Source organism: Alligator sinensis, unplaced genomic scaffold (assembly GCF_000455745.1).
Source record: "Alligator sinensis unplaced genomic scaffold, ASM45574v1 scaffold1283_1, whole genome shotgun sequence".
Lineage (NCBI taxonomy): Eukaryota > Metazoa > Chordata > Crocodylia > Alligatoridae > Alligator > Alligator sinensis.
This window is the reverse complement of record NW_005842091.1, coordinates 2,307,883-2,319,477: the sequence shown is the minus strand read 5'-3', so window position 1 is coordinate 2,319,477 and position 11,595 is coordinate 2,307,883. Positions and strand designations below refer to the sequence as shown.

The 11,595-nt window shown below is 39.8% G+C and overlaps 1 protein-coding gene across 3 annotated transcripts in view; it reads left to right on the top strand.

The window, feature by feature from the left end:
- The window catches only part of PRPSAP2 (phosphoribosyl pyrophosphate synthetase associated protein 2), a 26,595-nt gene that overhangs the window by 7,385 nt on the left and 7,615 nt on the right, over positions 1-11,595 (top strand). For 2 of the 3 annotated variants that reach the window (XM_025204657.1, XM_025204658.1), the window contains exons 3-8: positions 2,243-2,394; positions 4,710-4,762; positions 5,629-5,695; positions 6,646-6,818; positions 7,698-7,813; positions 9,669-9,724. In XM_025204657.1, the coding sequence (XP_025060442.1) occupies positions 2,276-2,394; positions 4,710-4,762; positions 5,629-5,695; positions 6,646-6,818; positions 7,698-7,813; positions 9,669-9,724 (584 nt within the window). In that variant the 5' untranslated portion in view covers positions 2,243-2,275. Of the gene's footprint in view, positions 1-28; positions 544-2,242; positions 2,395-4,709; positions 4,763-5,628; positions 5,696-6,645; positions 6,819-7,697; positions 7,814-9,668; positions 9,725-11,595 lie in introns of those variants that run through there. The other variant, XM_006024034.3, reaches the window with a different exon arrangement.

Below are 11,595 nucleotides of genomic sequence, written 5' to 3'. Positions count from 1 at the left end.
GCGCCGCGGGCCCCGCACCTGTCCCGGGCTGGCTCCACAAATAGATGCTCCTGGCTGGCGGGTGCACATTAGGGCCGGGGGAGAGGATGCCACGGAGCGGGCTTGGAAACGGCCCCTGACGTCTGCCAGTGTAGTTACGCTGCCAGGACGTAGCGCTGCCGAGACACGTTTTCGATGGACGGTCGTGGCACGCCAGCAGAGCCTCTCTTGTGATGGGTTTTACGCGAGCGCCAGCGTTGGTCTCGATGACACCCGTTTCGGGGGCAGAGGGAGGTGTTATTTGGGCCAAAAACCCCCTCGCAGATAAGTCTTCGAATGGGGAGCGCGTGACGTCGTCCCCCCGCCGCCACTGTGTTGGGTGGGGATGGCGGTCTCCACCTTCGTATAAGTGGTGTGCCGGAAAGGACGTCTGACCCTGAAGTCTTCTGAAATTCGTTGGTCTTATCAGTCACAGACGCTTGAGTTGTTTCTTGTCGGCGGTCGCAGATCAAAAGAGACCGGGGGTGTGATCTATCTTGAGGTAGACAAGAGGTTATGGATGAGGTAGGCTGCTGGAGTCTTGTACCTCTCCTTTGGGATCGTAAACCAGTGGTTTTTCTAACCTTTTCCAGCCCCGGGCACGCTGACATTAATGAAATTTTTCCGCAGCACACCTGTTAAGGCATTCCCCATCCTCGTACCTATTGTACGCAGCTCCTTGCCTCGACAGAGATCCGGCACACCTGTTCGCTTCTGTCGGCACGCTTTTCTTTTTTGTGCCACGTTGGGAAACACTTTGTAAACTAGCTTTTTGGCTCTCGAATGCAGCCACGGGTAGCTCCGTGGAGAATTTAATGACTAGGAAATACCCATCCTTTGTGGCTTTCAACTGCTGATGAGCCAGACTCTCTGTTTCTGCAAGCTAGACGAGATGATTAAGCCTGGGAGTGAGTTGCAGAGGTGGTAGAGCAGCTTTCATGTAGCCGGTGTCTTTCCAGTGACTGCTCCCATAAGTATGACTGTTGGGGTTGTTCCCATAGATGTATTTACAAGTCTTAGCACACCCTCGTAAAGTGGATTTTATATCTTTGTGCTCCTTGATTGGGCCATGTTTGTGCCAAGGTTGGAGACACTGGTTTAAATTAACGTTCGTTGTTTGTCCAGTTCTGAGTTACACTGTTGGTAGCTGTGGATAATACTGATATGGAAAGGAACGCTTTATATATCAATAGAGAAATAAAAAGCAAGTTGCTGTGTTGTGTTGCTTTGTTAGTGAAGCTGGTGGCTTTATTTCAGCACAACATAATTTGGCTGTTCAAAACCGTGTGTAAGGGAGGCACGGAAAAAGTGATGCTACCTGTGGAAATACAACTTTTGGAGAACCTTTGTAGGTTTACTTGGTGTATGGGTCTGTTGCATAAAAAGGCAGTGTCTAAATTGCTTCCTAATGTTTGGCCTCTTCTGTTTCCACAGGAGACGCTTGTGTCAAAGAATGATGCGTCCATTGGGGTATGAATGAATGGCAACCCCATGGATGCATTTGTAGAAGAGGGCTTTAGTTTACTGCCGCCACTTTATTGAACTCTTCCTTTATGTTCCACGCTTGTTTGTAAACTTATCACTTATTGGAAAACAATGTGAAGACAAAGCAGTACTGTAAACAGGCTGGTCCGGTGGGTTTAGCAGGGTGTTGTGGACTCCTCCATTCTAATCATTCTCGATACCAGTGTACTCTGTGGTCTTGGAAGAGCCACTTAAATATTTATCCATCCTCCTGTATCAGTAACCAATGGCAAAGTTAATTAGACGAGCTAAAGAAAATACCATAAAACTTGTGTTATCAGGTGTTTAATTGAGAAAAAAAATTTAAAAAAAAAAAAAAAAAGGTCAGTATTATGATGTGGTCTAGTAGGAGCTTGAAGACCCTGTTCTTGGTGCCTTTGTGACGGAGGCTGCTCCTGGGCTCTGGGCGCGGTGTGGGGAAGCTGGCCTCACTTGGGTTCTTCCTCCTATGTGTCTAGATGTTCTATTCAGTGCCCAAGTCTTTATAATGATAATAAAGAGCTACTTAAATATCACAAAATTGTATTGTAAGGATTTCATCTTTGTAATGATGTTAACTAAAAAAAGTATTAAACATTAAGAATTCTGTATGAGAATCAAGACAATGATTTATGCCATAACTCGCATTCAGAGGAAGTGCTCTTCTCTTTATTGTATTATTTTTAACATCACCACCTGCTTTATTTTTAATCTTTTGCAGTATTTTAAAAGTGGGAAGACAGCATAGGTTTTGATGTTCTGTGTGCCTTCAACTGAAATAGGAGCCACCATGAATATAACAAAAGGCGGACTCGTGCTGTTTTCAGCTAATTCGAATTCTTCATGCATGGAACTATCGAAGAGGATTGCTGAGTAAGTAATACCACGTTAAAGTGTTTGCTACCTTTAGTCTTATTTTGGATCTAGGTGCTACTGGCAAGGGAGTAAAGATCAGTCTTCATCAAGATAAGAAATGTTTTGACGAGTGACTTGGTAAAACTGCTGCTGTTTGCAAAAATATAGTTGCCTACAAAGTAGGCAAATGTCACATTTGTTCTTAATCAACTAAATCTTCATAATTTTAGATATTTGTCTGTTTTCTTAGCTCTTGAGAAATAGCTTATCTAATAGTTTAAGCTTGTTAATTAGGGATGCCCCAAAGAGAAAGCAGTGCATACAATAAAGGAGTTAACCATGAAGCTTGAGGTAGCAGCTAGTATCGATTTGTTATTGGATCACATTATCCTTATATCAGTAACATTGAAATGGTTACGTCTTAGGGGTAGCATGTATGCAATAAGTAGAGCTTGTTGGGAAGATTTTGATTTTAGTCATGTCACGTGCACGATTAGTGACTTGCAGTGCTTTTGTGACTTAATAGAATAATTAAAATATTTAATTTTAAAATCTTTTAATGCATCTGTTGGGTTATCCTGCAATAACCAGTCAGCAAAGGTATGGGGGAGGGGATGGGGGCAGGAAAGATGCTTTTCTCTTCTTTTTTCACTTTCAAGTCATTACAGCTAAAATAGGTGACACACAGAAAACAAGGTGTTTGAATCAATACTAAGTAGCAGCTGCCTCTTGTGGTTTTTAAACATATTGACAGTATAGGGTAGTGGTACTCAGCCTTCCAGGCCTGTGGGTCAGATGAGTGGCATGGGGCCAGTGCACACATCAGCAGGGGGTCAGTATGTGGGGTCCGCCTGCAGGTGTGGTCCAGCCAGTTGAGTGCCAGCTCAGTCCTGCATCCAAGGACTCCTTGTGAGTCCAGAAACCTGGCAGTGGGGGGAGCAGTGGCACCATTATTTGTTGCAACTCTGGAAGCCACATTTTCAGATCAGGTAGTGGGGCAGGGGGGTGATGGGTCGGATGACACAGCCCCACAACACTGGGTGTGATTTGTAGGCCAGCAGTTGAGTCATTTTATATGCTATACCAGTGGTGTTCATCAGGAATGTCATAATGCTGTTGTCATGAAACAATGCAAAAATGGTGAAAGTAACATCAAAACAAATGTCAAAACGATGTTGGCATTGAAACTTGTTGTATTCAAAACTGGAGTGGAAAAAAATTCCAGAACATTTGTTTTTACCAAAACTCCCCTACAAAAACAGGTTCTAACCAGTGTCTCTTCATTTACAGTTTAGGGTCTGCATATTTGAAAATACAACATACAGGGATAGGCAGGCAGTGTCAGAACCTTACTGTTAAATCAAATTGTTACTGTAGTTAAATTTTAAAAAGGTATTTTGTAACTCTTATGCTTTTCTTTTACTTTGTTTTTTTTATTTAATTTATGCTTGGATTCTTCAGTTGTAGATTGTAAATGGCTATAATCATATGTCTTAAGAAACGTAAGCATCTTTAGCTAAGAGTTGACCAGTCCTATCTATGCATTAGCGAAAATCTATAGTTTTCTCATAGCTTCAGTTACCAAATTTTGCCCTTTTATTCTCAGTGTCTGGGAGGTGGCTGTTTTTGTTGTGTTTTAGTTGTTAAAACACACTAATAATTTTAGCAGAGCTGGTGTGTTTTTATGTATGTCTGTGTAACAATTGGCTCAATAGACATGCACAGTGCTTACAGAAACATAACTAATTTATTCTCAGAATTGTGCGACATTTGCTAGAATTGACGTAGTACATGACAAAAGTGTGCTAAGAGACTGGCTGATTGTCATGTAGTGCTAGGACAAGGGGTATTTATGCATCGTGCGTGTTAGTCTCTCTCTTAATTGTCCATCTTGTATTAAGACACTTATTAAACCATAATTTAATTTGCTCTTGTCCATTTTACTGCAATTTTATCAATGCTCTTCCTCCCATCTCTTATGGCTTCCAGTCTAGAATGGAAAGTTCTTTTCCAGAAGAAATAGCTGAGCTCAATCTTGTAGAGTATTATGCACATCTATAATATCATGTATATAATAAGAAACTTACTACATAAGACACTGGTTTTATTTTCTTGTTTGTTCTGTGCTTCAGAAGAGTGTAGATTTAATTGGATAGTAACTTGTAGAACAATGTAATGTAAGGGAAATCTTGCAATAAAACATCAGTGAAATATGGAGTTTTATCTGTGAAGGGTAGACTTTTTAAACCGTGGTATGGCCCTTGCATTGGACTTCTTCCTTGTTCTGTCTCCATTCTCTTCAGTTTAATATACTGACTTTCTTTTTTCCCCAGACGCTTGGGAGTAGAAATGGGTAAAGTTCAGGTTTACCAGGAGCCAAACAGAGGTGAGCACTTAATAGAAACCTCTCTTTCTCTGTGGGAAAGGGTCTATTAGCTAACCTCTTCTCGGAATCTGTTACTTAAAACATAGCTACGTCATCTCTCTGCTGTGCCCAGGAGTGTTTTACATGAAGTATACCCTGCCCAATCACTCTTGCTCTGTCCAAGCTAAAGCTAATATAGCAGCTTTTAAGCTTGGTCTTGATCTACTCAGGCTGCTCTAAGAGTAGCTCTGGGTGAGCATTCAGGGCTGCTCTTCTATACCTACAAGGTCTCTTGTTTTAAGCACATATGGAGCCAGCAGGCAGGCTGTATTTCACAGTGGTGCTCCTGGGGCTAACACCGAGACGATGCAGACATGCCTTGGAGAACAGTGAGGTGGCACTTTCTCATGCTTGTGGTTTTTCACACTCCTGTACAGCCCCATTTACCCATCTGCCTCTTAAAGACTATCACTTTTCAAGACCTGCTTACATAAACCATAATCACTAGTGTAATCCCCCTCTTCAATTAGTTTGATACTGTTCTTTCATAAAATGCTAGTCTTGTCATGGTACAGTAATCTTCCTTATGGCCGGAGTGTCTGTCCTTTGTACTGGAAGAGAGCATGCTTTCCAGCCCTTACATGGGGATTTACTAAAAGAATCCTATTGGTCTTTGTGAGAGTTTATGCATTTCATTGCATACAAGTCTATAAATTTTCCCTTCGTATTGTCATGAGTGTGACTGCCCTCTTTCAGTTTGAATATGAGGAAATTGTGTGTGGGGTTGGGACTTGCGATGATTTTCTGCAGTAATTCTATGCAGTTCTGTTGTATGTTTTTATAAAACTTAGAGTATTATATATATTTTTTTGTTCTCTTCTTGGCAGAGACAAGGGTTCAGATTCAAGAGTCTGTGAGAGGAAAAGATGTCTTTATCATCCAGACTGTTTCAAAGTGAGTAACTACTAAACTCCTAAAGAAACTACATATTTCAGCTGGTCAACATTGGCTTTTCCATAACAATTTATTTTTGACACCTAGTGTGAAAGATTCAGAAATGGGCAAGATGTGGTTTGTATTGTTAAAATAGTGTGTTTGTAGGGGACCTCATAGTCTGATCACTCATTTTGTTCCTATGCTGATGAGTCCAGGTTTTGATTTGGGTCTCTTTATTCTTGTGCCGTGGGCATTCTGTCCCTCATTATGTTCTCTTTACATTCTTGTCCTGACTTGGCTCCCTGAGCCCAGCAACATTTAATGCTTTTAAATGTGAAAACAGTTCTCCAAAACAAATGGGCCTCGAGTCTCAAGGCAACTGAGCAGTTATGTTCTTCACAATAATCAGGGCTCTACAAATATAAATGCATTCTTCTGACAGCAACAGAATAATGCATCCAGTTTACTTAGCCAATCGGTTCTTCCTGGTTAAAACTTTCAATTTGATCTTTTTCTTCTCGAGCAGGAGAGTAGATGCAATGGATATATTTTAAGGGTTTATGTAGGTCAGGGTAATAGAGGAATGTATTGTAGGAATCGGTCTGACTTTTTTTTTCTTTCATGTAGACAATATTTCCTCTTTCTTTTTTTTTAATGGGAGACGGACAATAATGCAGCCTCTTACAGCAGTGTGCTATACTAATTGAGTCCTGCAAATCTTTTTCTGAACAAAGAGGCTGTTGAATGAGCAAAAATAGGAGAAGAAATAACAAAGCATTGTCCTGTGAGGAATTAAAATGATGCATCAAGAGCGGTAGCCCTCCTAGTGGGTGTATGCTTGCATTCCTGACAGGGATAGTTCAAGCGCCGTTTTTCTGCCATGATGGAATTAAATCCTGAGAGCAGATGTTAAATTTAGTTAAAGGATTTCTGTGTCTGGGTACAAAACTAGACCCTTCTTATTCCAGGGATGTGAATACTACGATCATGGAACTCCTGATCATGGTGTATGCTTGTAAAACCTCCTGTGCCAAAAGCATTATTGGAGTGATTCCCTACTTCCCATACAGCAAGCAGTGCAAGATGAGGAAGAGGGGCTCTATTGTCTCTAAACTACTGGCTTCAATGATGTGCAAAGCTGGTAAGATTGCAAGATGTTATAAAATAATTTAGGTGGGGCGGAGGGGACACTGCTTATGTCACATTTAGCCTCTGGACAGCTCTGCACAAGTCTAGGAACTTTGATCAGAAAAAGGTATCAAGATTTTTTTCATCAGGAGGAAATTTGAAAACCATTAGAGGAAAAAGGAATGCAAGTTGCAGGCATTTCAAAGCAGTGAGTGAAATACTACCTTAAAATGGGCAGACTTATAACCTCCCGGGTAGTTTTTGTGCCAAGTGACGGCGAGATGAGTCTGGGGTTTTTACTATTTTGGATGGTGGGATTTCCCTGCTGTAATACTGCTGCTGAGCTTCTTTACAATACTTTTCTCTTAGGATACTATACTTGCCACTTCCCCTCTTTTATCTATTTACTTTTAATGTGCTGTCTGAGGATAAGAGACTTTCCTGTTTTCTTTCCTATGGCATTGAGCCATGCAGAAAGTGGGATCATGTAAAGAACTCTTCATAGATATTCTGTTGTATTGATTCTCATTTTGAAGGAAGAAGTCTGGGAATAATTGGAATCTATTCCCAGATTCCAGGTTCAACTCTATCACTGTCTACCTTCTGAGTTTGGGCAAATTAGGTGACTTAACCTTTGCCTCCATTTCTACTTATATTAAATGGTATGAATACTTCTGGGGGGCATAGAGAATTTTAGGGTTTTTTTTTAGATTTGGTCTGAGGCCTTTGGTTAAAAGGTAAAATGCATTGCATTATTGAATACAGTATAAATAGGATACAGACTATTGTGTACTTTAGTTCAAGTGCAACTTAAAAATAGCATGGTTTGAACATTTGGTCACAGTTGTGAGAGGAGTACATTTAAGCTGAAGTTTATTCCATCTCTTTAAAGGTCTAACTCATCTTATTACAATGGATTTGCATCAGAAGGAAATACAGGGCTTTTTCAATATTCCAGTTGACAACTTGAGAGCATCTCCTTTCTTACTACAGTACATTCAAGAAGAGGTAAGCAGGGTCTCCTATTGTGCATGACAAGCTGCCTTTTCAGTGTTGTATTTCAGGTTATCTGGGCTTCTTTTATAAATCCCTACTTTCATTAGAAAATTTGGGAAGTCATTGGATAGATGTGAAACAGTCTGAAGGGAAAAGAAATCTTTTTGAGATTTAAATTTCTCTCTCTCTTTTGTGGAGACCAAACATTCTTGTCTCTGATTATCACGTTTCGTTGGTGATTGTAGAATGGGCTTTTCATGAGAGTAGAAATGAGGCAAGTACTGTGCCTGCTATTTAAGGATGCTAATTACACTAATAGATCATTGGTCAATGAAGTAGCATGGTTTAATCGTGAGAACAAGTGGCTGGTAGTCAAACCTTGATCTGTTACTTTTCCCATCTGTAGAGTATGTTAAGAAGAGTCTTAAGAAGTTTCATTTTGATTTACCCATTTGATCATCTATGAATTGGAAGATTATTTTTTATAAAATGATTTGTGATAAGAGGTGTTAAAAGCAGAAATTACTTAAAATGGCCTACTTCTGCTGGTGGCAAATGCCTGAAACTTTAGAAGAATGCAAATAGTTCCTACCCTCAAAGATCCTTGTCTGCGTGGAATATACTGCAGTTGAAATGATTTGATAGAAGTATAGCTTTCTTGTACCAAGATTCTGTAATCCCCCTTTCCTATGGTGTCCTTAAAACACTTGGTTATTTTTATGGCAGTCTTTCAGACAGTAACTAGTTATGTATGTCTGATAGAAAATGCTGTCTGGTTGAGAGCTGGAAAGTAAAAACATTGCATCATGTGAGTCTTGCTTTGGCCACCAAGAGATGATCAATACTGTTTGGGCTGCACACTGCAAAAAAATATAAAAGAGTAGCTATAAGAGAAAAGTGTTACTTGGACTAATGGTTGCTGAGGATCACCAGAGCAAAGCTCCTTTTGGCAAATAGTTAACAAGTGAATAACATGGATGAATAAAATGGACTGCACTTAGAAGAACTAAGAGAATTGTGGCATATTTGAGGTTGGCACTGTCACTGCTGATCCAATGTACAGATGAACAGAAGTCGGCAAACTCCTCTGAGGTGTAGGGGAGGGAAATCTTTTAAAAGGGGTTTTCCTCGTTTGGACTTTCTTTACCTCTTCTTTTGCTGTTTCATGAAGTGACTGGCAGTAAAGTAAAATGACCTGGTGGGAGATTTGCTAGCCGGTCCAAATACTCGTGTTTATGTACATAAGCTTATCAAGTGATGCTGACCAGGAGGAACCCAATACATCTCGGGTGTCTGATTCAGCCTGAATGTTTTTGGAATGCGTCAGTCCAAATAGCGCAGTCATTCCAAAGAACTAGGCTGCGCTTCTCATTTTTTTGGATCAAGGGATGAAAACTTTCTAGGGGCAGCTGATTCTTGTGCTGTGACTTGATTCCATCCCTATGAAAATTTGCCCAAACTTAGCCAAGTTATAGGTCTTTGAAATCTCAGTTTGTACCTGCTCAGTAGAGATTTCTTAAAAGGGTGAACCAGCACTGGGCATGCTCTAGCTGGGGCTGAGCAGGACTTGACCTGCGATTACACCTCCAGGTTGTCAGATCTGGGCACTTGAACTGAGATCAGGGAGACTTTCTCCCCTGTGCTGTCAGTGCACAAGTATTCTGGAAGAGGAAGATCACCTAGTTCACATGTTGAAGGGATGCAAGTCAAGTTTTAAACGATATTGCGGGGAGAGGAGTTCCGAATGAAGAACCTTGGGAAGGAATATTGCTTTTAAAATTATTCTGGAACAAATATAAGGAATTAATTCTTAATGAATATAAATATACTTAAAGGATAAGATGTTAATACCAATGGTTTGCTTCAGATTCCAGATTACAGGAATGCTGTGATCGTGGCCAAATCTCCTGCATCAGCCAAGAGGTAGGTAAGAGCTGTTTGCTTTAATCAGAGTAGGAAATGTCAGACTAGTCTATAAGTGTCCTGCATTTGGTCCTAAAGCCAGGGTATTATAAACTCATTCTTAGGAGGAAAGAAATAGATACCTGGTATCTAAAAGATAGTGCTTTCAGTTTTAAATTTTTATAGTAGTCTTAAAAAAAAAAAAAAAAAAAGTCCTAAAAAAGTGAACTGAAATATGAATAAAAACAAGGGAGAATAACAAATGTTTGACATACAAAAATCTGTTTCTCATGGGTAGAAGAGGTATATTAAAGTTTCAAGCAAAGACCAATAATGACAAGGCAAATATGACAATCCCTGTGGTCCAAAATGGTATTTTGATGCTCTTGAAAGGGTTTATTTTATAGTTCCTGGCTATATCCTAATATAAAGGCTTTCTTCTCTTGTCTGGTTGAGGTGTGTTTGGTGTAGGACCTCCCTGTTGGACAAACTTTCCCTTCTTAGTGAAGTCTTTTGTGCTGGCTGAGTAAATGTCAGACTTTTGCTAATTTTTTTTGTTTTGTTTATGCTTCTCTATTCCCTATCCTGATAACATTTCTCTGGAGTGAAATGTTATGGGGTTGGATGACAGCTTTAAGAATTGGTGTCTTTTCAGTAAGTAATTAGTTTGTCATTGAAGCAAACTTAGGTAGACTTTGATGTCAGGGTGTTATGACATCCTTAGTAGAAAAGGTTTGTTCTGTAACACATTGGAACAGTTCCTAGTAATCTTGTAGTAGGAAAAGCTTGTCCTTTTTTTTTTACCTAACAGTATTAATTCAGCACATGAACTAAAATATTGAGCTACACTAATTAATTGCCTTGTCAGGCTACCTTCCATGTGATAAATACGATAAGCTGTCAGTAAAAAAAAATTGTGGCTTCCCAGGTGCACCCTTGTTTTGCAATTGCACTTTTTTTGGTTTTACTGTTTACCATTAAACTGTTAGCAGTGCACCTTGGTTGTAAAAGCGTTGTCAAAAGATGCTGCTAATGCTAGGGTCTTTATTCAAAGAACATCTACTTACTGCTTATTTAGAGGCATAAATAAAGCCTCCTTGGTGCTCTGAAGTATTACAAATTCTGTTTTCTAGCACCACTTTATTGGGATAGTTAAGACGTTAGTAAAAGTGTCTCTAAATGTATGAAGGCATTGTTCAGTGCAGTTACATACAAGATTATTTTTCTGTCTTGAAGTGGTGCATAGATCTCTTTCATTTCCAAAAATACTTGAATTTTGGGATTGAACATAGTGTTTCTGAATGTTTTCTTGCATACTTTAGGCACTGGGGAAGGACAGTTGCCTTGCTCCTTTGGGTGGTCCTGTTAGCACTGTGTGTCAGGGGAGAACAATACCTTTTTAGGACTCTCAGGCATGCCTGGGAAATGTTTGCTACATAATTGTAAGGAGGTGCACGTTGTGTTTTTCCTCTTCAGCCAGCTTCAGACCACTGTTGAGAGTGGTCAGCACTGTGAGAGTGTGTGATGGCATACCTCTGTCTCTTTCTATTCCTTGGGAAAGAAATGTTTCTAAAATTGTCAATATGACTTAAATTTGAATACTAAACTCCTTAATATTATACTTTTTTCAGCTGTAATCTGGAATTGTCTGGAAGGGGATTTTCTTGCAAGTTTACTAACATTTGATTTTGACTTTGATAAGTTATCTGGCATCAAAGGGAAATTTTACATCAGAAGGATGTAAATGCCTTTTTATGAGTTTTATTTTCTGCACAATATCTAACGTTGCATGTCAGGCCATCCGACACACATGGACATCTAGTCCATTCTTCCGTTCATATGGCTAATTTTTAAAGCATTTGTTCTCATTTGAAAAGGTGGCTCCTCCCCCC